Source organism: Onychostoma macrolepis, chromosome 05, assembly GCF_012432095.1.
Source record: "Onychostoma macrolepis isolate SWU-2019 chromosome 05, ASM1243209v1, whole genome shotgun sequence".
NCBI lineage: Eukaryota > Metazoa > Chordata > Actinopteri > Cypriniformes > Cyprinidae > Onychostoma > Onychostoma macrolepis.
The window spans coordinates 8,534,077-8,560,334 of NC_081159.1; the positions used below are offsets into that span (position 1 = coordinate 8,534,077).

The 26,258-nt window shown below is 36.6% G+C and overlaps 2 protein-coding genes across 2 annotated transcripts; both read right to left on the reverse strand.

The window, feature by feature from the left end:
* Positions 1-3: 3 nt before the first annotated feature.
* pomt1 (protein-O-mannosyltransferase 1) lies at positions 4-7,725 on the reverse strand. Its single transcript, XM_058777034.1, has 20 exons — positions 7,467-7,725; positions 7,227-7,358; positions 7,016-7,122; positions 6,872-6,922; positions 5,985-6,131; positions 5,785-5,890; positions 5,552-5,611; positions 5,326-5,419; positions 5,090-5,245; positions 4,360-4,490; positions 4,162-4,257; positions 3,230-3,322; positions 2,935-3,031; positions 2,755-2,847; positions 2,299-2,419; positions 2,126-2,223; positions 1,929-2,042; positions 1,707-1,833; positions 1,324-1,501; positions 4-749 (listed from the first exon to the last, which is right to left on the reverse strand). The coding sequence occupies exons 2-20, from the start codon at positions 7,343-7,345 to the stop codon at positions 575-577; spliced, it is 2,163 nt and encodes a 720-aa protein (XP_058633017.1). The 5' UTR covers positions 7,346-7,358; positions 7,467-7,725; the 3' UTR covers positions 4-574.
* Positions 7,726-8,000: 275 nt separating this feature from the next.
* Positions 8,001-24,691, reverse strand: LOC131541229 (trichohyalin-like). Its single transcript, XM_058776842.1, has 10 exons — positions 24,587-24,691; positions 22,018-22,107; positions 20,218-20,344; positions 19,844-19,943; positions 19,660-19,745; positions 19,358-19,526; positions 19,093-19,272; positions 18,870-18,992; positions 17,991-18,100; positions 8,001-14,718 (listed from the first exon to the last, which is right to left on the reverse strand). Exons 2-10 carry the CDS (start codon positions 22,065-22,067, stop codon positions 9,079-9,081), a joined length of 6,585 nt encoding a protein of 2,194 aa, XP_058632825.1. The 5' UTR covers positions 22,068-22,107; positions 24,587-24,691; the 3' UTR covers positions 8,001-9,078.
* Positions 24,692-26,258: the final 1,567 nt, after the last annotated feature.

Below are 26,258 nucleotides of genomic sequence, written 5' to 3' on the forward strand. Positions count from 1 at the left end.
CAATCTAAGCCGAGGCATTAAACGCCCTCAAAGAGAAGGGGCACTGCACTACACTACACTACATGGACTTGTCTTTCAACTGTGCTAACTCAACATTTACACGCTAATCTGTTCCATGTTGTTGGATTAATGAAAGGATTAAAATAATGACTGCTGTGAATAGGCTAATACAAAGTTTGATGATATAAAAAACCGTTTATTCCATATTTTCAAGTTTAATTGGTTAGTGTTGTGCAAGGATTAAATAAAAGCAAATTCTAATAAATGCAACCCATCTTATTAGTTTTACAAGTCCCTAAAACAATACAATAAAATTGGCATAAAAACAGAATAATATGTAAACATAAGAGCATAATAAATTAAGCACTAAATAGTGCTTTACAGTCCATTTGGTTTAGAGTTCTGGTTCTAGAGCAGCATGAGTTCTCATTAAAGAGGTCTTTTTCACATTTTTAAGTTTGGGTACTCTAGACCCTAGAAACCGTATTTCACAGATCTCTGGAGAGCCAGCAGCACTACCAGCTACCAGCTCACATCATCGTGGGCTTACTGAAGCTCCCATTCTTAATGGATTTCAGCGTTTTCTTAGGAGAATATCCCAACTCTCTCTCCAGCGCAGTGCAGCAAGCTCGTCTGACGATAATGCTGGCTGGCCGTAGGTCAGGGGACTCAGGTTGTGGTAGGACACGTATACTGAACAAAGGACTGCCAGAATAGCACCAGCAAATGCTTTCTTTTGAGCTGGGGATCTGAGAAGAAGCATGACATACAGATATCAGCATAGACATGTGATTTACACTGGTGTGACACAAATGATAAAGATACAGGTTTCATTCACATACACCATGATTCAAAAGTCTTGAGTTAGTAACATTTTTTTTAAACAAATCAATACTTTTATTCAGCAAGGATGCATTAAATTAACCAAAAATATTCATAATGACATAAGATTTCTATTTTAGACGAATGCTGTTTTTTAAACTTTCTAATCCTAGAAAAAAATAATAATAAGTATCATTGTTTGCTCAAAAATATTAGACAGCACAACTGTTTTCAACAATGATGATGAGAAATGTTTATTGAGCAGCAAATCAGCATATTAGAATAATTTCTGAAGGATCGTGTGACTAAGACTGGAGTAATGACTGCTGAACAATATATTCAAATACAAAACAGTTATTGTAAATTGTAATAATATTCACATTATTACTGTTTGCACTGTTTATATGATTGCTGAGCATAAGACACTTCTTTCTAAAACATTAAAAATCTTACCAACCACAAACACGCTGATGATTTTCAGACAGACATTAGAACTCTTACCTCAATACATGGATGTACAGGTGCTCTATGACTACAGGTATCTGCAAGATCTTGAAGGTGAGTGCTGGAAGATAGTGATACAGAAACAGAGTCTTCTCCATTAGGAAGAACGGCAGGTAATTCACTGCCCAGCCTCCAAAACAAATGACACCAGCCAAAACCAGCTGCTCCCAAGAGTCTAAGAGAGAAGAAAAAGCAGGAAAAGAACAGTTGATGAAAGGTGATGGTGAAGCAAACATCTCTATTATTATTGTTCACAGTTAATGTCAGAGAATAAACTCCATCCCCAATATTGAACTTCTTTGTGCAACGTGTCCCTCACTGTCTGTGCGACGAACATGAATGATGCATCAAATCATATGGCAGTACTTCCAGGCACAAACCTTGAGGAATGTCTTCAACTTTCCTCCGTCGTCTTAGTAAGTAGGTTAGAAACATAAGACAGTAAACAACCAGTGAAAGGTTTGCAATGGTCCAATTAACAATATTCCCAATCAGCTGAATTTGTGCCTGTATTAAAAATAGAAAAGATTAAATTAGCCCCATTATCATTCTGTCAAACACAAAGACATAAAAGAAAAACCAACAGAATGATGTTGACATACATTGCTTGAAGGATGAAGCCAGTATGCAATGTTGGTGTCCATTGTGATCCAATCAAGAGGTGATGAACTATATTTGTGCTCAGACTCTTCATTCTTTACTGTCAGCATCTTCCACTGTTACTCAAAAATACAACACCAGCTCTAAATGGCTTTTCTGATGATTGACATCAGGACCATTATTCATATTTAATATTCACCTGCAGCTCAAGAAATTTGGCCATAAAAGTGAGGTTTCTCTTGATGTCGCTGTGGGTAGGTGATTTCAACTCCAACTCCCTTTCCTTCTGTTCCTGACCTGTATAGACGTGAGTTTAATCAAGGAAGAACACGAAAACAATATGAAAACATATACAGATGTTAATTCTCATACTTCTGCCATAGCGATGCTCCTCCACGTTCCACATGCCGCTCTGCTGGTAGCCTTTATAAATCTTATCCCCAACCACTTCCAGCTGTTTGAAACCCCACTCCGGCAGAGATGCTCCACTGAGCTGCAGAACAGGTATAAATAACACTTTTAAAGAGATACTCCACCCAAAAATGCATATTCTGTCATCACCCTCATTTTGCTCTAAAGCTGTATGACTTTCTTTCTTCTGTGGAACACAAAAGAAGATGTTTTGGGAAATGGCTCCAATGTTGTTTGGTTCCCAACATTCTTCAAAACAGTATCTTTTAGGTTCCACGGAAGACAGAAAGTCACACAGGTCTGGAACAACATGAAGGTGAGTCAATATTGATACAACACAACAATCACTATTGATTTACCTGTACACACACATAATTGTATACCTTTTTTCTGTAAAAACTGTACTAATACACAAACCTTTAAAACAGCTGAAGTGTTCACATGGACTAGTCGCACCTCTGATAAAATTGTCTTCCAGATCTCTCTATCAGACTCCCCGTTCACTATGTCCTACAGTGCAATGAAAATAATGGATCAAAAAACTAATTTTGAGTAAATGTGAACGTGTATTATAGACTTATGGGTCTCAGATCTTACCACTCTCCATAGATTCTGAGCTGGCATAGACACATTAAAGTCTATGTAGCCAGACACTTCTTGTGAGTGAGGACTCATGGGGGCTGCAACATCATGTCTTGAAAACAAAGCATAGACAGGTTATTGTAATCTTAAACAGATTACAAAAAATATTATAAACATTATTATTATAATTATTAACTGATAATGAAATATCAAAATAATTTGACAAAATGTATTTGAATTGATATTAAATGTAACCATTTAAAATAAAAATGTAACTTTAACAAATCCAATGATGGTGGAAATATATTACGTGTTCAGGTAGCGAGAGGTCATTCCATGCAGCAGCTGAATAATATCGCCATGCCTGACAGGTCTGGGTGGGCTGCTGACCACGAGACTGTGCCTGGGGTTTAAAATTACAATTCATGTAAAATATTTAGCTGCAGCCCACATATGGGTCATATGAATTTTACTAAATTATTTTTAGTAATGCTATATATATATATATATATATATATATATATATATATATATATATATATATATATATATATATATATATATATATATATATATATATATATATATATATATATTAAAGGGATAGTTCACCCAAAAATTTTAATTAGCTGAATATTTACTCAACCTCAGGCCAACCAAAATGTAGATGAGATTGTTTCTTCTTGGGAACAGATCTGGAGAAATTTAGCATCACATCACGTGACCCTCTGCAGTGAATGGGTGCCGTCAGAATGACAGTCCAAACAGCTGATAAAACATAATAATTTTTAAGAAATTCAGTCCAACTCCAGTTCATCAATTAATACAAAAAGCTGCATCTTTGTAATAAATTCATTAGACACTTCGTAACTCAACCATTGTTTCTGGCTAAAATAATGAAAAAGTCAAGATTAAATCAATATGCCAGTGGATTTTGATGTGATGGGACGGACATTTTCACTGGAGGAAGCATTATTATGGATTATGGACTGTTACTTCGGCTAGATGCGACAGTTAAAAGTTAAAATAAAAATAAAAAACACGCAGCTTTTCACGTCTAAAGATGTTAATTGATGGACTGGGATCATGTGGATTACTATATTGTTTTTATCAGCTGCTGAACTCTGATTATGTCGGCACCCGTACACTTCTAAATTTCTCAGACTCATCTACATCTTAGAGTCAGTGAATGTTCAGCATTTATTTTATTTTTGGGTGAACTATTCTTTTAAATCAACATACCGCCCAGGGTCTTTAATAATCCACCAGTTGTTGACATCTTTAAAAGGATAGCAAGTCACCTGCTGCTGGTGGGAGCTACCACGGCCATTTTCATACCTTTAAGCATAGATAATTAGTAAAAATCAGCATGAAGATGTGGTCGTTAAGGATTATGCCACCTTGAACCTACGGCTTTGTGAAAGAGTCCTGATGTCTCACCTGACTGGATAGTTAGCCTTGTGGGAGTGAAGCCAACATGGAACAGGTTTACTGGACACAGTGCGGAGAGTGACCTGTGAGCCGAATGCAACATCCAAGGGCTGCCCCTGAGTGATCCGCGCTAAACCGCCCTTTATAGGAGAAAAGGGAGAAATAAAGGAGATGTTGACCACTCAGATAGGTGACGATTACACTATGGATAAAACCAAATTGGTTTAAATACATTATGCACATTACCATTCAAAAGTTCGGTGTAAGTAATTTCTATTCTTTTTAAAGAAATCATAATTTATTCAGCAAGGAAATTTTTCAAAAGTGAGAGTGAAACATATAACAAAAATCTATTTCAAATAAATGCAGTTTTATCAATCTATTTACCAAATAATCCTGAAAAAAAATATATAACAGTTTCCACATAAATATTAAGCAGCACAGCTGTTTTCAGTATTGATGATAAGAAATGTTTAGGAATGATTTCTGAAAGATCATGTGAAGTAACGGCTGCTGAAAATTCAGCTTGGGCATCAAAAGAATAAATGACAATTTGAAATATTTAAAATTAAAACAGCTTAAAATTTTAAATTAAAAAAATAGTTTAAATTGTAATATTATTTCACAATATTGCTGTTTTACTGTGCTTTGATCAAATAAATGCTGTCTTGGTGGGCATTAAACATAAGAGACTCTCACCGAGCATAATCTTTTGAATTTCCAAGAAACTGATCTGTACCTCCAGACTTGCTTGAAAAGCACTGCTCATCATCTGGTCATGTGGTCCACTGCGATACAACATGGTAAGATGGATGTAGAAATATCCAAGGTACATGATGACGGGTAACACCACAAGAGCCAGGAAGCGAACCAAAATCTGCACCACTACTTTGCCCTTTTCACACAGATCACAAACTCAAAATGTGCAAAATCATAGTGCTGTAAACCCAACAATGTTTGGTAACTAAAACTCACATGGCTTAAGGTTCGATCTCCAATAACGTGCCAGGTGTGTACAGCTGCCAGGCCTAGCAGTAAAAAGTATGTGAACATACCCATGTACTTTACCCTGAAAAACAAGCCAAACTTAAATTTCATTTGCAGAGCAAGTTAAACTAGATTTTTGCACTTTCTGAAGAAAACGTCAGTGGTGCTTCACAAAGTAAAAAAGTATGTTCAAAAAAACTATGGCTGTACATACCCAATTCCACATGCACAGCTGACCCCACAGGTCACAAGCCAAAACCACCTAAAAGATGAACTGAAAGAAGAGAAAGCACATGACACATATATTACCATGAAATTGGGGCAAATAGCATTACAGACACAGAAGGCTGACAAGACCATTCATTTACATTTAGTCACTTAGCAGACGCTTTTATCCAAGATCAATCCAGATCTGAGACTGACAAAACAGTTATCAACAATTCTTACTTGTGTGCTTTGTGGAAGCGGAGGTAAGACAGTACAGCTAACAGCAGGAAAAAGATTAGAACAGACTCCAGCAGCATAAAGCGTGATTGCACAATCAAGGAGTTTTCTGTAAAAATGAAACAAAACTATTTAACTTACAGAAACAGGCAGGAAAAACCATCATTAGGCAATAACTTGAAAATTATATTCTAAGCACTTACCCATGAGGAGGAGCACACAGGCCCCCAGTGCTGAGGAATGGGAATATCCGAGCTCCACCACCAGAAGATAAGCAAGAGGTATACAAAAAGAGCCAGCAAGGGCCGGTATTACCCGAAGGCTCCAAACAGGAACATTACTGGTGTATTCTACAATGGACCCAGATAAATAAGAGTAAAGCAATTACTAATGCCTGTGTCATGTAAAATAAAAGGAATCAAATGTTGTCTTGACAAAGCCTTGCCTGAACATTCACAACAGGTTTTAAGGTTATAGAAGTCTTAGCGTGTCATGTGGCTTAATGCAATGTAAACTTTGCTAGGTGGTTGCTAGGATATTGCAAATCAGTCATTTCTACGGTGGCCGAGAGAGCTCAACGCGCTGCAACTTCAGAAAACACATGCAAATAGAAAAAGCACCAGCAAATCAAGAAAACATCTTCATCGGTTTGACAGCAGGTGGTGCAAATGTCTTTGCACTGGTCTAGAACATGGGATTCGCTATTTACTGTGTGATCTCAATAGTGTGTGTGTTAAAAAAAGTGTGAAAATATGAATTTAAAATTCAAGTCATGTTTCACTGCTCATCTCAAAATAAAAATCCATTGTGCATTAATAATGATTATATTAATGACTTTGAAACGAAAGCATCATAGCAAAGTATACAGTACTATGTGCAATGTATTGGACTTGCAACACAATATCTAACAGGGGGTCTGTGCTCTGACTCTCTACCATCTACCAAGTGGCCCTAAAATAGTTTAACATACTGTAACTCCTCTAGAAGAAGTTAAAATTGGCTTACAGACAGTAAAAACTGGAAGGTCTGTATATGAAGAGTTATTTGGCTTTGTCAACCCAACATAAACCTGTAAGAGAGGTCTGCTCACCTGCTCCAATCCTGTTCCAAACAAAGTTGCCATCAAATCCTCCTAAATACGCTGCAAAGATAAATAATATGCATTAGTAAATAAATATACACAAAGTGGGTTACTTCATGAACATAATTTATAAAGTATCAAAAATCTTCTCACCTCCTAAAGCTAGTATCATGTGGCCAAAAGGTGGACCACTCTCATCAATGAAAAATACTTGCTTCATGTACAGAGACAGGAACTGTCCGTAATAGACTTCATCAAACCTGTGGCAGCATGGAAACACGATATATCCATATGTGAATTTCTTTTAATACACAAAATTAAAAGAATGACAATATGTAAAAATAACAATTAAACGAAGACTTACACAACAGCTTTAGGAAAGTGAATGCCATACAGTCTGGTCACGAGCGCTGAAACTGTCACTGCCACCAGCAGCAGATTGACCTCCACTGTCACACTGATGGGCAGTTTCACACACCGCATGATGCCTGACTAACTGTACATCCATCCATTATGGTAAAACATACCATTATTATACACAAACGCGCAGGATCCGGCATGCAAAAGCATTTGCTTATTATGTAAATGCATGTAGTTTATTTACCTTGATCCAGTTAGATTTACTCGTGAATTTTCGAAAGAGTTTCGCAATCATTGGTCAACACTGCAGCTTTCGCGACTACATGTGCTGTGCCTTTCCGCAAAATGTAATGAATACCGACCTTCGCTAAACCTGGACTTTATTATAAAATATATATATATATATATATATACAGCTGTGTCTCTGGCATAAGCGACAGGTTTAGTCTTCACCGTGAAAACACTCAAATTTGTAAATAAACCACAGGTGTGTAGTAGCCTATGTGCTCTAGTGTTTCCGGGCAGTACTGCCCACATTTCAAAATAAAAGTTCAAACATTCCTGCACTTAGATGCAAATCGAAAAAATAATAAACTAGGTTATCTATTATAGAAATATTTTTGCAACAAGAGATAAGATACAAAATGGAGAACTGACTAAATACATCCACTAAAAATGAATGTGATCAAAGTAATTGAAAATGTTTAAAAATAAATTAAGACGTTCTTGCATCATTTGTTTATCACTTTTATTATTATTTATGCATTTACAGTTATTATGTTATGAGTGATGGTTGTGAGAAAAAATAAAAATAAATCAAACAAATACTGTAAGTGTGTGAATCAACTGTTACATCCATTGATCCATTCTTTTTTCAAATCACTTGTTTTATGTGCTGTAGGAGTCATGGGGATGCTGAAGCCTATCCCAACATACAACTGACACAAATAAGTTCAAATGACCTTGATAATTCATGACTTTATTTAAACATTTACTGACAAATCACAGTTCAGGGAAATATTTTCACAAGAAAAGAAAAAAAAAGTAATTATTTTCTTGCATTTCAACATTGATGAAACGTGAAGCTACATGAACTGCTCTGCTAACAGAATGGAGTGTAAAATAAACAACAAACCCATAAGCATTACACATTCACAAACAATATTGCTACTTAAAAGATATTAAAATAATGCTAAAAAGGTTGCAGTTGCAAAATACATTGCTGTGAGATTCAAAGAAGACTTAATATAATTCATAGAAAGAATTTTCTTGGCAATAAAAACAAGGGCAGTTGTGGCAGACACTCTATAATTTGGAAAAAATGCAATCACAAAATGTGTCACAAACTCACATTTGAAAGGTATACGGTATGTAACAGAAGCACATAATGCACATTGGAAAAATGTTTCACACAAAACACCTATGCTGTGTGAGCACCTGTGTACAAATTAGATAAATTTAGCATCCAATCCAGAACCAAACTGAATGCAGTGGACTGTTGCATTTTCATTTAATTGAATATAAAAATAGTGCTATACATTAAAAACTACCTCTATAATGAATTTGCAATGCATAATATAGAATTTTTTAAAAGTGTCTAAACTAAAGATATTATAGCTAGACATTTATCAACTAAATGTTACACTGAACATGCTTATTTCAGTAAATCTTAATTCAAGAAACATCTGTTTTATAAAATCCCAAATATTTCAGAAAAAAAAATATCAAATATAGTTTGCATGATTTTGCATATGAAAATGTAATAGAAAATTTCACATTATGTATATAATCGGTTGGTTCTTTAAGCAATGCATAGGAGGCTTGTACTAAATCAAGAGCCACAAATCACTAATCTGCTAAACAATTCTTGCCCTAACATGGCGTTTTGATCTGCGTGCTGATGTTGAGTCAGTAATGGCTCTTCTTTTCCTCTGATGTCTCTGTTTCGTTGTTTGATCTACTTCTGATTCAGAATTTGATTCATCTTCCTTAGTTTTGGATTCATGCATTTGCAGCCTCATTGATTTTCGTCCGGTTGACGCAGTAATTGAGCTACTCAGAGCTACAACATGCTTTCCAATGGCAAGACCTTTCTCATCGTCGTCAGAGATATTTTCTTCACCTTTCTCATATTTTTCTGCAGATGTGAATATCTCTTTTGGAGCCTCCATCACCACTCTGCTCTCCTCGTCTGCATTGTTTTCTTCTTGATCAGAAGTTTTCTGGACCTCCAAAGCTAACGTGAAGCCCTCATTTGTGTTGGACTCAAGATCTACATGTTGCTCTATCACCTCCTCTACTATTTCATCTGTCATAACCTCTTCTTGGTCCTCATCTGCCTGGGTTTTATTTAATCTACTCTGTTTTTGCTCGTCTTGAGATTCACCTGCATCTGGCTCTGTGTCTTTATGTACATTACAGTCTCCATCTGATTTAGCCCCTTGCGCATTTTTCTGGATTTTCTGTAGTATTTCTTCACTCAAATTACTGCCCTCAAAAACTGCTGCAGTTACATCTGACCTCAGCTCTACACTGTCTTCTGTAAATGTCATTTCTACTGAGTCAGTTTGTCCCATAACTGCCTCCTTGACTTGCTCACTATCGTCCTCATGCTCTTGTTTACAAAGACGTTTGGATTTTCTTGGCGCAACTGTTACAACAGTCATTCTTTTTCTCAGGGATCTCCTTTCCACTGCTGTTTCCTCCAAATCAGCAGTACTTCCTTGCACACCTTCTGTGGCTCCCTCATTTTCTCTTTCTTGGAGTGATTTTGCTTCCTCCTGTTCATTAGGCACCGGCATATCTTCTCTCTCAAGATTTTCTTCTTGAGATTTGTTCTGTTCAGTATTTACCTGGCTGCCACTGTTACTTTCCACGATTTCAAACAGAATTTCATTACCTACCTCCTTAGTATCATCTTTTGTCTCTGATTTTTCTGACTTTTCATCTGTAATTGTCTGAATTACGCCCTCTCCCTCTTTTGTCTCCAAATTTTCAAATTCAGCAGTGCTGTCTTCAGCAATTAATGCTTCATTCTCCTTCCCTATAAGGATATTTAAATAATCAGTTTCTCTTTCTGACTCCAGCTCTTGTCTGTGGAGGCGTTTTGATTTACTTCTTGGTGTAGACTGGACTGTTACTGTTCGGTATCTGAGACTTCTTGTAATGAAAGCTGCTTCTTGCTCTGAGTTTTCTAAAGCAACCTTCTCCTCCACAGCTGTTGTCTTAAATTCATTTGTCAGATTGGTTCCCCCCACATTTTCACCCAGTGACACTGCTTCTTCTTGTTCCTGCTCTGTGTTTTCCTGTGAAGGCACTGCTTTTTCTTCTTCCTGAACTCCCCCCTCTACATCTTTTTGTGTTTTATCCATTTCCCTCAAAATTTCATTTTCAGTTATTTTAATTAAGGTCATAGTTTCATCTTCTTCAACATCTGTAGATATTTCAGGCAAAGCTTCATCCACTCTTCCCTTATCATTTGATATGTCTATGTCTTGCTCATCCGAAGTAGTTTCCACCCTTTTACTCACATCTTCATCTTCATCAAGATTTTCCACATTGGTCTCAATGGTGACCGGTACAGAGACATTTACCGTTTTGGTTGTCATTGAAGAAGTTTCTTCATTTCTACTCATCTTTGCTTCTTTTACTGGTTCCAACTCTGCTTTGTGGAGATGTGCAGATTTTCTGGTCTTCTGTGTAGATGTGACTGATTGTGAACTGATGCTTAGACTTCTCCTTGTGGTCCTTTCATTTTTATTTTCATTGGTTTCAGAGCTGTCTATCTGCAAGATCTCTTCTTCTGCTTGAATGGTGGTCTCCTCTAAACTGTATGTTTGCTCCTTGATAACCACTGAAACTTCATCCATCCCCATGGGTTTTTCTGTTTCAGCTGTTTCTTTTTCATTTTCAATAGATAGCTCATTTTCCTGTTGCTCTAAATTGACTTTGTCTCTTTCCATCTCAGGAGTTGCCTCATTCCCTAAATTAGTTTCCTTGTTCTCCATGTTGTTAATTTCTTCAGTTCCCTTTTCTATTACATTCTCATCAGGTTCTCCTTCTATAAGTGAGACAATGTTCTCAGTAGCTTCTACAGTTGTTTTTTGAAGTGTTTCTTCTTTATCTATTTCTGCTCCTTCTTTATGCACTTCTTCATCTCCTTTTCCTGTTAGTTGGACTGTTCCAGTTTTATCTTCAAAAACTTCAGCCTCTTGTCTTTTTACTCGTCTAGATTTCTTTATTGGTGGAGACTGAATTTTTACTGTTCTACGCCTGAGACTTCTCTCTGTGCTGACTGATGCCTCCTCTTCTAAGACTTCCTGGTCAGTTTCTGGTGCCTCCTGAGCAAGACTTCTCATTTCTATGTCACTGTTTGTTTGTTTTTCTTTTAAAGTAATATTGTGATATTTTTCTGCCTCCTGAATTATATTTGTTTCATCTGCCATTGTTGTAGTTTTTTCAGGATGCTCTCCAGAATTTACTGCTTCTTCCACATTCTCATCTACAGCCCTATAAACTTCTACGATCTCTGATACTTTTAAGTCATTTTGTTCTTCTAAATCTTCTGTCGCTTTTTGCTCCTCAAATGTCACGTCTTGTTTATCGGGATCATTCTGTTCTGTGTTTTCATCCTCCATTTTGTCTTTCTCAGGGGTCTTTTCAGTATCTTCCTCTTTTTGGAGTTGTTCTTGCTGTTCTTCCTCTTCTGATGTCAGATTATATAGTTGATATTCACTATTATCTGTTTTTTCCTGTTCCAGTTTTTCCTCTGTCTGGGAATGTGTTCGGACGTCTGGAGTGTCACTCTCTCCTTCTGTATTTTGGGAAAGCTTGTTTAAATCTACAAGTACTACTGTGGCTTTCTGCAGTTGTATTACAGGAGTACCATCATCTTTTTCTCCCTCCTCATCAGGTTCTGCTTCTACAAGTGAGACCTGTGAGACTTTCTTCTCTATTTGGATGGTGGTCCCCCCTACAATGAATGTTTGCTCTTTGCCAACCACTGGGACAGTCTCCATGGATTTTTCCGTCTCTGTTGTTTCTTTGTCATTTTTAACCAATGGCTCATTTTGCTGTTGCTCTAAATTGGCTTCTTCTTCCACCTCAGGTGTCTCCTCATCTGTGTCTCTTGTCACAGCTAAATTTGTTTCCTTGTCCTCCATCTTGTTGATTTCTTCAACTCCTTTTTCAACTACATTATCTTCAGGTTCTGCTTCTACAAATGGGATGACCTCAGTAGTCTCTACAGTTGATTTCTTAAGTGTTTCCTGCATTTCATCAGCTACTTTTCCTCTTATTGGGAAGTTTCTAGTTTTATCTTCAAAAGCTTCAGCCTCTTGTTTTTGTAAACGTCTTGATTTTCTTCTAGGTGGAGACTGAATTTTTATTGTTCTACGCCTGAGACTTCTCTCTGTGCTGACTGATGCCTCCTCTTCTAAGACTTCCTGGTCAGTTTCTGGTGCCTCCTGAGCAAGAGTTCTCATTTCTATGTCACTGTCTGTTTGCTTTTCTTTTAAAGTAATATTGTGATCTTTTTCTGCCTGCTGAATTATATTTGTTTCATCTGCCATTGTTGTAGTTTTTTCAGGATGCTCTCCAGAATTTACTGCTTCTTCCACATTCTCATCTACAGCCCTATAAACTTCTACGATCTCTGATACTTTTAAGTCATTTTGTTCTTCCAAATCTTCTGTTGGTTTTTGCTCCTCAAATGTCACGTCTTGTTTATCGGGTTCATTCTGTTCTTCAACTGTGTTTTCATCCTCCATTTTGTCTTTCTCAGGGGTCTTTTCAGTAGCTTCCTCTTTTTGTAATTGTTCTAGCTGTTCTTCCTCTACTGATGTCAGATTACATAGTTGATATTCCTGTTCCAGTTTTTCCTCTTCAACTTTTTCTCCCTCCTCATCAGGTTCTGCTTCTGCCAGTGAGACCTGTGATACTTTCTCCTCTATTTGGATGGTGGTCCCCCCTACAATGAATGTTTGCTCTTTGCCAACCACTGGGACAGTCTCCATGGATTTTTCTGTCTCTGTTGTTTCTTTGTCATTTTTAACCAATGGCTCATTTTGCTGTTGCTCTAAAGTGGCTTCTTCTCCCACCTCAGGTGTCTCCTCACCTGTGTCTCTTGTCACAGCTAAATTTGTTTCCTTGTTCTCCAACTTGTTGATTTCATCAACTCCTTTTTCTACTACATTATCTTCAGGTTCTGCTTCTACGAGTGGGATCACCTTCTCAGTAGCATCTACAATTGATGATTGAGGCGGTTTCTCTTTATCAACTATTTCTACACCTTGGTCAGCCTCATCAGCTTCCTTTTCTGTTATTAGGACTATTTCAGTTTTATCTTCAAAAACTTCAGCCCCTTGTTTTTGTATACGTCTAGATTTTCTTCTTGGTGGAGACTGAACTATTATTGTTCTTTGTCTAAGACTCCGCTGTGTGCTGACTGGTGCTTCCTCTTCTAAATTTTCTTGAACAGCATTCTCCTGGGCAAGACTGCTCATCCCTTCATCCTCATTCTGTTTGTTTTCAATTTTATTGCTTTCGACCAGGCTGCCCTCAGCTGGCATTGTGGCCAAATCTTCAGTTGGCTTTTGCTCTTCAAATGTCATGTCTTCTTTATCGAGTTTGTTGTGCTCTTCATACAGTTCCAGTTTTTCCTCCGTTTGGAAATGTGTCAGATCTTCTGAAGCCTCACCCTCTACTTCTGTATTTTGGGAAAGATTGCTCAAATCCACAAGTACTACTGTTGCTCTTTGTAATTTTATTACTGGAGTACCATCAACATTCTCTACCTCCTTGTCAGGTTCTACAAGTGAGGCCTTCTCTTCAGGACCATCAACAATCTGAAATTCTTTCTCCTGATAATCTATTTCTACACCCAAAGATAGTTCGGAGCTCTCTGGAACTGCAGTTTCCTCAGTATTTGTGTTTACCATTTCATCAAGACTTTCCAAACTGGCCTCAGTTGTAATAATTGGTATACATACATCCACAGTCTCTTCTGTTATTGCTGATGTTTTTTCATATTCATTTCTACTCACGTTTGGTTCTTCCACTGGCTCCAGCTCAGCTAAATGTTCTTCTTTGTTCTCCATCTTGTTGACATCTTGATCCATTTCATCCTCTCTCTCTTTTGTCATCAATATTGTATCAGTTTTATTCTTGCTCACCACTGTGTGTCTTTCCTGATGTTCAACAGCTGCTTCAGCTTTGTGTTTCTGTACACATCTAGATTTCCTTATCAGTGGAGTCTGAACTCTTATTGTTCTACGTCTGAGATGTCTTTCTGTGCTGACTGGCACCTCTTCTTCCTGGACATGTACTTCCTGAGCAAGACTGCTCATCTCTATGTCACTATCCATTTGTCCAGCTAAATTTGCTTCCTTGTTCTCCATCTTTTTAATTTCTTCAACTCTGTTTTCTAATACATCCTCCTCAGCTTCTGTTTCTATAAGTGGGATTTCCCCAGTAACCTTTGTAATCTGATGTTCTTTCTCTTTATCATCTATTTCTGCAGCTCTAAGGAGTTCAGAACTTCCACATTCAACACTTGCAGTTTCATCAGAATTTGTGTTTGCCATTGCATTCTCCTCTGGATTTACATCCTCTGCAACAAGTTTTTCCCTCTCAGGGTTTTCATCACTCCTGAGTTTTGCATCAACGTGAGGCTCAACACTTTCCACCTGTTGAATCACTGCTTTGCTACGTGTAGATCTCCTAACAGGGGTGATCTTGACTGGTTTCAAAGTGCTCCTAAGATATCTAACTGTCACCCCAGGGTCAACAGGCCGATCTTCAAGTCTTGTGGATCTACTTGGGATGTCGATAGAGCCTTTCTTTTGAGTTTGATTTCCTTGTTGGGGAAACTTGTCTGCCTCATACAAATCTTGCTTATCCTCTTTTTCTTGTTCAAAGTCTGTTTTTTCAACTTGGCTTAGAAGAACAACCTCTGTGGTTTCTGATTCTGGCTCATACTCTTGATCTTTGTGCGCAGCTGATTGTTCTGGAGTTCTGTTGGCATCAGCTGCTACATCATATCCATCTGTTGTAGTAGTACAGGCTGGTTCTTCCATAGGTTTGATAGCTAATGTACTATCTTGTTCTTCTTTTTCATATTTTCTTCAGCTGCTTGATGCTCAGATGACATGGTGAGTTTAATTTCCTCTTGTTCAGGAATACCGACCTCCCATGATTATCACCTGCGTCCTTAGGAGAAAGTTCATGTAGATCTACAAGCACAACTTTGGCTTCACTCAATGTCAACATCACAGTGTTATTCTGCACTGTCTCCTCATCCTCTTCAGGTGTTGTTTTTGATTCCTGTATCTCAGGAGGCTCTACAGATGACTGTAGTGGTGCTTCTTCTTGATCTGATTCTTCTCTTTCCACTAATTCAGAAGCTTCAGGAAATACAGTTTCCTCCACCTGTGTAATTTCAGCATCCATAGTAGATACAGTTTCCACTGTAAGCACATCCTTTTCTTTGTATTCCTCAACCTCAGACTCTGCCTCTGCCTTATTTCCAATTTGAGCTTCTTGTATCTTTTCCATAACCTCAAAACATCGTGTTCAGGTTCATCTGTTGATTGTTCAATATATTCGTCTTGCATCATTACTTTGCTGTGATGTTTGGATCTTTGTTGGCCTGTTTTCGCAGACTTTGTGGTTTTAAGATCTTTTTCGGCAGGCTCATGCCTGAGTCTTTTGGACCTCCTTGAAGGAGTTAAACCTGATGTTCTCTTTTGAGGTAATTTGCTCTTGTTGCAGACCTGATCTGCCTCATCAGGGCCTAATTTATTTTTACTTGCTTTTTCAATTAGTGTATCCTTGTTTGTTATTGTTTTGTTTGGTTCAGAGACTTCTGTTTCAGCCTCATTTTGTTTGGGCTGGTCACATAAGACCTCTTCAGTAGTAAGGACCTCTCTCACAGAATCTGCCTCCATCTCTATCTGGTCTTTAACTTCCACAGACTGCTGCAGAATTGTGTCTTCATACTTTGGTTCACTTTTCTCTTGGCCTGTGTTGTTATCTCTGTTTTCCTCAATTAGGTCCTTTTCACTTTCTGCCATAACCTCATCTTCTGTTATTTCCACATCCCAGTGTGCTTGTACTTTTTCTATTGATTTAGCATGAGTCTCTGATTGCTCGGCCACCTCAGTCTCAATCGCAGTTTTTTCCTCTTTCAGTTCATCTGGTATTTGTTTAATTTCCTCCATCTCTGCCTCACACACAGGTTCATCTTCCTCAACCTCTTTGTTCTTTCCTAAATTTTCATTTTTTTCCTCTTCAGTTCCTGTACTCATCTTAACAATTTCTACGTCCACCACAGACTGAAGTTGGCTTTGTTCAATAGACCCTATAGTGGCTCCTTGTATATCTATAGCGTACTCCTTAATAACCATTTCACATTCCTCTTTACTACCTCTTTGGTTCTTTATTTCCCCAGCTGTGGTGAGGTGGGTGACTGGACTCCCCTCCGATGTAGCTGTGACAATGTCTTTTTCAATTTCATGTGTCTCCTCTTTTTGTGATCCTCTAAACTCTGCAAAGTTTGTCACAGTTGCAGTTGCTGTGTCTACTGAGCTCTGCCAAATTAGAGAAGAGAGATGTTAATTAATGAACTGAAACTGTGAAAATTAAAATAGGCCATTTTAAGAAAACAAAGTGCATAATAATAATGTTCAAGCTGTTATTGAATTAATTGGCAAACACGATGTTTATTCAGTTGAATACATACCCTGAGTACCATTTCTGATTCTTTTACAGAAAAAGTGTTAAGATTTTCCACGGCTGCCACCTCGACTGAACTTTCAACTCCTGCCTCAATGTCTTCCACCCTTTGTGAGACATAGTTATTTATATACATAGTGTAGTAATCAATATTGTTATGTGGTATTCTGCTGACAAATAATATGTTACCTGATTACGTTCTCTGAAAGCCTCTCCTCTGAATTTTCTCTGATAGCTCTTCGTTTCAGGTTGCTACCTCTGCCACGCCTTGTGACAGGTATGTCATCTATTTCTGAAATAGTGAAGAACATCAGCTAGATTCGGCTGAAGAGACTTTTTTTGAACAAATTATTGTTCAACCAACAATTTATACTTGCCTTTGGTCATGTCTATGATGGTATCCTCCTAGAAGTTAATATCAATGTTAGATATAAGATTCACTTTGTAATATTACTGTATATAAATGTATTATCTAAACTAGCTGTCATTTAATATGAGTTTAACCATTCAGCCATTACCTTGAACATGTGTCGATCTTGACATTTACTGTATCAAAATGCTAAAAAACTAATTAGTTGCCAACTAATTATGTGGGCACAACTACATGCAGAAATCATTTGAAGTTGAATTATATTTGTTTTCTCTTGTACTTATTTACACATGTAGTCTTGAGATAATCTAAAAGTAAATAGTAGTGAGATTATGATACTTAAAATTACTGATTAAATTTTTTTCTAAGTAATATGCATCTCTGGTCACTCACAAACACTGTTATGCTCATGTTAGTAATGGGTTTCCTTTCAAGACACTTTTGGTACAATAAATAGTCTGAGGCCTTTCTTCTTTTCCTTGCCTATGATACATTAGGAGAAATATTTAAAAAAATCCTATGAATTAAATCTTTATTAATCGTATTGTATTTGAAATGGTCTGAATTTCCTAAATCGATTTTGAATCAATTAGGAAAGTTAACTGAATAAATTTTCTGTCAAAACAAATTTAATTAATACAAAAGTAACAGAAATTAGAGTACCACAATCTCCACTGTATATTCAGTGGTTTCCTGAATCTTTGTGAACTCAATTTCCATTGGAGCAGCGGCATCATCTTCATCAAAATTCAGTTTGCTCACAACCTGGTCCTTCTCTGTTAAAGAATTATCACATTATTAGGACTGTAAATCCCTTAAAATTTTCAATCAGATTAATTAGCTCCCTCCCAACCTGTCCTTCAACCAATACGCCCATATAGGTCGTTTGTCCCAATCCCTGAAATACGACCCATCAGAGCGTATACTACAATTGTGCCCCTATCGGCAACAGGTCGTTTTCATATGAATGTTTTGTACTCTTTTATCTGTGTTATATTTTGGATTTCGCGTAGCTCGGTTGGTAGAGCATTGCATTATATGACGATATGTAATTACGCGATCATGCGATCGTGGGTTTGATCACAGAGAACGCACGTTCTCATCAAATGTGCACTAAAAATCATGATTTTGCATGATTTCTGTAAGGGGTAGGTTTAGGGGTGGGGTTAGGTGTGGTCATTCGTACGAATTAGCCAACTAGTAAAATATGTACGAATTACTGTGAGATCGGTGTAAAAAGTCCACACATTGCATTTAAATAAATACGCATTTTGATTGGTAATGACAGTCATACGTCATTTCATGACGACAGACGCAACACGAGACTGTCATTATTTTTACGCGCTAGAGGGCGCTTAACTTTAAAACATAAATATAGGTTGTAATAAGGCGCTTGCACAAACGACCTATAGGGTCGTTTTTTGTTGGAGGACAGGCTCATTACATGATATGCCAATTAATTCATTAAATTCATCATCACAAATAATTACAAATATCAATATTTCCATATCACTGAGGCTAAAAATACAAATATATTTTTCTTACCCTTTAGCTTCAACTTCTGTAGCCTGTTGGCTATTAGAGTTCTCTGGAAAGGGCTTCCTATTTTCTCTACTTCCCACAGAAACTCCTTGTCTGCTGGATATATACTGAAGTACTTTTCACAAACTGTAAAGAAAGAGTTAGATGCCAAGCATAGAAACCAAGAATAATATCTGTTATATGAGAAAATGTGACATTTGACCGGACTGTAAGTCTGCTTCTATACCTTTATACATAGCTTCTGAAAGAGGAAATTTTAACCCTATGTACTCATTTCTGAAGCTACTAACAAAGTCTTCCAGTATCTTTATGGCATGACCCTGGCCCCGGTGACACTTCCTGACAAATATTGTGTCCATTACAGGAAGTTGATAGCATTGGGTCACGAAGTTTCTGCATAAGCTATCTGTAAGTGAAGAAAAATATGAAGTAACCAATAAGTAAGGTATGAAATTGTAGGCTACATGAGGCTTTGAAGGAACTGTCATTGCCTTTGGGTTTGAATGAGTAAAAGCCAATGGCCTCTCCATCCTTCCATAGTATTTTTGCAGCTTCATGCTCACAATGACAAAGAAAGAAAACATCTTCACTGCTCTTCTCATTTCTCAACACAATTCTGTTGAGAACATAGAGGACTATCCTTTCCCCAAGGGTGCTGACCTAGGAAAAATATGGCACTAGTTATTAACATTTACTTATCCATATTTACAAAAGAAACCCATTTATTAATGATGACACATTAGGTCATTGATTGAAGCATTACTGGCCTTGCGTAAAAATAGAAAACACTGACCTTGATCAGGCCTGTTCTTGAGGGTTCTGCTGTTTTAAGAACATCTTCAAACCGCCACCACCGATCCAGCAAATATAGACCTACAACTGCAGATATAATGTAATAAATCTGTTAAAATATACAGTGTTAGCATCACAACATGCAAAAACATTGTTCTGGTTTTCATCACTTTTGACTATATTACCTGTGTTAAAGTCATCAGGTGAGAACAACGCAAGGAGCTTTTTTTCAGTATCTGTTCCATAAAGAGGGACAAAACTCACATTGCAGAGTCCAATTTCTATCTGTCACCAAGGGAACATAATTGAAAATGTGAAAATGTTTGTCATAACAAAATGTCACATTGTGCAAATGTATTCAACACATTGTTAAAAAATAGGATTCTTTGGGAAAACACACAAAGCCAATATTTCCGAAAACATAATTTGTCCTTAATTCTTTATTTTGAATAATAAAGTATTTACTTATTTAAAGGGAACAATTTTAACTTTTCTCTGAAAATTATATATAATATACATTTTGGAGGGAAAATTTGCAGACAATACTTGTTCACCTTACCTGTTTGGAATCAGAGGGGCTGAAGAACTCTGTGTTTCTGTAGGGGAGCTGAGACATATATTCCTCAGCTGTTAGCTCTAAGGTCTCATGATCCACATTTGTCAGAATATCTACAGGAAATGCCATCCTATGGAAGAAAACATTTGTTTAAAAAAATACCCCTCATATAATATCTAAAAATGTATGCAAATTTACTGTATGGAAGTCCCAAATGATAATGACTGCTTATAACCCATGTATCATAGCTTTTGGACCAACATTTACTGGTAAATAAAACACGGTCACCAAGGCTGCATTTAATAAAAAAGCAGTAAAACTTTATTTTCATTTCAATTTAATTTTCTATTTGAATACATTTTAAAATGCTTTCTTTTTTTTTTTCTGTGATGGTAAAGCTGAATTTTCAGCAGCCATTACTCCAGTCTTCTGTGTCACATAATCGTTCAGAAATCATACTAATATGCTGATTTGGTGCCCAAGAAATATTTCTTATTATTAGTGTTAAAACAGTTGTGCTGCTTAATGTTTTTTGTGGAAACCGTGAGACCTCGAAAGAATTAAAGATTGTAACAGACAATTTCCCAAATTCTCAACAGAACAGAACTCGGCCTTTAAACAAATCTACAATAAGCAATGTATTACTTTGTATGGTGAGTGTGACAAATAATGTAGTTGTAGCATTCCTGATGAGCATGGTGAAACATCACTTTGTTTGAATGGCACAATATGCATTTAAAAAAATGTACAGAAAAACAGAAAATGTAAAATAACCAAACAGGCCTTTTCAACTTAGAAAAACATTTTTTTTCAAAGATAGATTCAATATGGAGTCACAAACCAAAAAAGTTCTGAAATCTTTTGTTCACTGTAGACCTCCTCATCACAAATGGCACAATGGCCTCTAACTTTGACTTTTAACTTAGACTTTGACAGTACAAAGCAAGGTGCTTCATACCTGTTTAAATGTATCTACCGCTTTAACTGTGGCTTTTTAAGAATGTGGTAAATGCTGCTTGCGACATAAGGCTTAGAATTGCCCTTGAGTGATAGAACTGACAGCCGCTCTAGAAAATGATTGCAGTGTGGATAGAAAAAAAATATCATGGATAGCTTAAGGTATTCTGGTGTGCCACACCTCCAGCTCAACTCAACCACATTAACGTTAGTAGTTCTCACATTTCATACCAAGTCGCTCTGCAGAAACATGGAGGGAGTCCTGGAGTTGAAGAACATAGAAGTAGGAGGAGCGATGTATGTAACATACACACAAAACAAACAAAGCTGTTTGTGCTGTGGGCCTCTTTTCTGGCTTGGCACATTTGTTTCATGCTTATACAGTATAGTTGCCTTAAAGATCACATGTGTAATTACATAGGCTACTTGTTGTATGTATCATCTGTCTCTTCATGGTCTCTACATACCACCTTTGAAAGTGCAAATCCCACTGAGAAATGACACTAAACGTAAAACATTCAATACAAAGCATACACTCTGCTACAAGAATGAGTCAATATGTAATGAATTATGCTTTTAGAGCACAGACTGAATGTTAGCTTGTGTCTGAACCAGTCAATACAAGAATGTGTTTGTTAGTAAGCCACATAACAAAGTGGGTTTGTTCATGTTTGTGCCTCTACAGTGAATATATTTGATAGGAAAAACAGTTAAGGCTGCCTTATGAATTAGTCAATGGCCCTTCTGTCAGGGAACATTACCAGTGAGGCAGAAAAGCAAGCTTTGTGCGTGTCTGTGTGTTTGGGTTTGCTGAGAACCAGATGAACACCTTACTCACGTACACACCTGCAGGGCAACTGGATATGAATATTGGCTCTTTGCAGAAACATGCTCATTGTGAACTACAACTGCACAACCAGCGTGCAATCTGGTTATCTGGAAGATATCAAACATAACAGAAGCTACATAGCTTCACAACGTACTTATAGATTGTCATTATGTGCTTAATTAATGACACTGATGACAAGTCTATGTCAACTTCAAATGAACTCTGTCTTTAGCAAGCCAGTCACACGATCGATTAATTCAAAGGTACCAAATTTACCAGATTTGAAAGTTGCTCTCCAAATTTCAAAAACGTATTACATTAATTTATTCTCTATAGAAGAGCAGCAAACTTTTATGAAATGTATTGTACAGAACAAATTACAAAATACAACATCGCCCACATTCATGTAAAACAGGAGGTGCTTTGCACATGGAATTTACATGTGACATTGTAGGCCAACATGAAAACAAGTCATGCAGAAATTCTACATCAGTGCATGTGCCAATGGACTTGTCTTAACATTAACTGCAGCATGCACTAAAATATGTGACCCTGGACCACAAATCCAGTCTTAAGTTACACGGGTATATTTGTAGCAATAGCCAAAAATACATTGTATGGGTCAAAATTATTGATTTTTCCTTTATGCCAAAAATCATTAGGATATTAAGATCATGATCCATGAAGATATTTTGTAAATTTCCTACCGTAAATATATCAAAACTTAATTTTTGATTAGTAATATGCACTGCTTGCTAAGGACTTAATTTGGACAACTTTAAAGGCGATTTTCTCAATATTTAGATTTTTTTTCACCCTTAGATTCCAGATTTACAAATAGTTGTATCTCGGCCAAATATGGTCATATCCTAACAAACCATACATCAATGGAAAGCTTATTTTTTCAGCTTTTTTATGACTGGTTTTGTGGTCCAGGGCAGGGTTGCCAGGTTTTCACAACAAAACCCACCCAATTACTACTCAAAACTAGCCCAAAAAAAGGCCAATCGTGTTTCGAAGGGGGTCCCCGGTAAAAATCTCATTGGGGTGGGGGGATACACATTTTTGGTGGGGTTCCCCTGGTAAAACTCGTATTTTAGGGGCTAAATATCACATTATTGGGGTCGCTTCAACCCGTGGCAACAGTGATAAAGTAGTACAATTTCATGGGAAAACCATGGACTTGGCAAAACTGGTCCAGGGTCAAATATTGGATAAATTAACTAACAAATAAATACTTTAGCGACCAATAAACATTCTTTAAATAAACACATTCAGAAACAATTTTAGCATCACTAAAGGTTGGGATAAATCTTTGGTATAATTTTTATCTGCAGTGTGCGTAAAAATGAATTTTTAAATGAATAATAAATTAATTAATGAATAAATTAATGACAAAATATTTATATAAATGTATTAATTTATGCAGAATAACTAAACTTTGCAAGAACACTTGGGAGAAGTCACCTAAACAATACCACCAACTGTAATTTTATATATATATATATATATATATATATATATATATATATGAAGAGTTTATTTGCAAAAACAGATAACTCAATCATGTTTTTGCAAATGAACTCTTCATATATATATATATATATATATATATATATATAATATGACATACTATTTTTAAAAAGCTTAATGAAGGAAGAAATTAAAGGACACACAAAGATAAAAAACAAAACTTGAATTCCAGATGAATTTCGTGCAACGAGAATGCTTTATCTAAAACATAAAGTATCTGAAGTTTTCAGTCACCAGTGAAGTACTTGGGGCCCCTCACAAAAGCCCTGAACACTGTGTACTTTAAGCGCACTAAAGCAGAGTGGGTGTGTGCGTTCAGCCACGCTGCAGGAGGAATCCCTGCATTTAAAGTCACACGAACCAAAACAACCATCCAAAACAAACTAATTCAGCACTTCTTACACGTGTTCATCCATCTCAACTACAGACATTTATCGGGAAACCATTTAAAAACATCTATACGAAAATATATGCTCAGAACTCCTTGTCTGTGTTCCTGAATGTGTGTTTCGAGAGGTTTTTCGAGTAAAAACTGTGCGGTGCGCGCGTATATGTGAAAAAATATATATTTTTGTGTTTAAACATCTATGTTTGAGGAACGTGGGCCTGTCGAGCGATTTAAAGCTCATACTTGAGCTGGACCGGGCAGGATTCGTCAAGTAAAACGCTGATAAAACATGCAGCCCCCAAAAGCTTGCAGTTGCGTAACATACAGCGCACATGTGTCATTAATAATGAACTTAATTAAACATTCTGGATGTGCTCTGTGCTGAAATTCTGCAGCAAAGACTGTGTTTTGTTAAAACAGTTTTTTTAGTAAATGATTCTCGACATACAAATGGCCAGACTTGGGCAAAAGTGAAGTATTCAAATAAATATGCACGATTCATTCTTCATAAAGAGTGGAGCTGGTGAACTGGAGCAGGAGCAAGAAGCTTAGTAAACAAACACTAATCCAGTGCGCTGATGCGTTCTTGGCACGTCGCGCCATTACATTATACTGATTTGAAGAAGAAAAATAACGACAGAGTATGAAAGAAAGACGGGACTTACCTGATTTTTTAAAAACTCCGTCGATTATAATAATTATTTATTCCCGTAAACCCCCGTGGATGAATATTACGTGGCTGTTACATAGTAGTTGTGTATGTAAGCGCGAGCTGGAGCCCCGTCCCTCCCTCTTTCCCTTCACTTTGAGAAGCGCACGAGCAGCCAACGGGAGATGAGCGCACAATCACGTTATGCAATCACATTCACACTGCCTAAAACCTACATACTAAATCTGGAACGAGTTTGATATTCAAATTAAACGTATTTGAAATAGAATAAACACAAAGGTGTTATTAGTAGAAATAATCAACTAAATCTTAAGGAGTATAGCTATAGGCCTAATCACAATTATCAGAAAAAAAATCTTGCATAGGCCTACTAGTCACAAATGAAGAATCTGACTTCACCTGAAAGAAATCTGATCCAGAAGATCAGTAGACAGACAGTAGAGAAAGCATACAAATAGTTAGTAGAGAAAGACCCCATCAGCATATGAGGCAAATGTAATTTGTTTGACATAACATTGTTTTGCAAAATTATTAAATCCCATCAAATTTGTAATGTAAAATGTAAATGAAGGATCTGGGGCTGGTTGCATAAAATGTCTTGCAAGCAATAAGTCTAAGTTGAATCAGAGAATTTCATCACCCCTTTGTTATGCTTTTTGGTCACACTAGTTCTTAGGACACAGTCTTAAGCTAAGTTTATGCAGCTGACCCCTGGATTTCTGCAGTACACACACTGTAAAAAGTGATAAATTGACTTAATTTAAAAAAATAAAAATAAAAAAATGATCATTTTTTAAAAAGTTGTGAACTTGACAATTCACTTATTTTTTTAAATTATTATTTACTTAATTTTAAGGCTACGGGTTTCCTCAATTTTTTAAAGTTAAGTCAACTTATCACTTTTTACAGTGCAGCAAATAGTGTTGACTAAATTAGTGGTCACTTTTGTTGCTATATTTACCATTTTATGAGAAAATAAAATAAAAATGTTTCATTGTATCTTACTTTTGGGGTGTGTTACAGTTGAAATAATGCTTATAAAGGAACATTCAGTTATAAATCTTGTAAGTTTCTGTTGTTACAGTTATAAAATTAATTAATTAATTAGCGTTGACAGTTTTAGTTCATGGGTAAGAGTGTGTTTTAGGGGTTTTGTTACTGTCTAGAAATAAAATACCCGTAGGAAAGAGAAATCACCAAAAAATAAAAAATAAAAAATCTATTTTACATCTAACAAGAACTCTCGTGAACAAAGCTAAAAGACTGAAATTCAGAAAAATTGGTTAAACCAGAAACAAGACACTATGGATAGCCAAAAGTGTTAAAGTTACAGACAAATAAAACATATAGCATGGGGAAAAAATCATAACCTTTACAATGTTTCATGACAGCAAAAGAAAGGTGATTTTCAACTGAAGGAATATTTCACCCTAAAATGAAATTCACTGAACATTTACTCACGCTCAGGTCATCCAAGATGTAGATGAGTTTATTTCTTCATCGGAACAGATTTGGAGAAATTAATGTTACATCACTTTGTCACCAATGCAACCGTCTTTCAACCGAGTTTCAACCGTAACATTCATCAACCACCATGTCCAAAACTAAACTTTGCTACCTACTTTTCATAGATTTGTACTTTAACTGTCAACAATAAAGTAAAATCC

Bases quoted from the DNA above. Each gene is read 5' to 3' on its own strand.
- pomt1 (XM_058777034.1), bottom strand. From the start codon at position 7,345: ATGCGGTGTGTGAAACTGCCCATCAGTGTGACAGTGGAGGTCAATCTG. The intron at 6,923-7,015 runs GTGAGAAGATTT...TTATCTTTGCAG, and splicing joins CATGATACTAGCTTTAGGAG to CGTATTTAGGAGGATTTGAT. The intron at 1,502-1,706 runs GTTTGTGCCTGG...CTTCTCTCTTAG, and splicing joins AGTTGAAGACATTCCTCAAG to ACTCTTGGGAGCAGCTGGTT.
- LOC131541229 (XM_058776842.1), bottom strand. From the start codon at position 22,067: ATGAGCATGTTTCTGCAAAGAGCCAATATTCATATCCAGTTGCCCTGC. The intron at 19,527-19,659 runs GTCAGTGTTTTC...TATTTTTCCTAG, and splicing joins CAAGAACAGGCCTGATCAAG to GTCAGCACCCTTGGGGAAAG. The intron at 14,719-17,990 runs GTGGTACTCTAA...GATGATAAAGAG, and splicing joins CTGAATATACAGTGGAGATT to AAAGAACATCAGATTACAAA.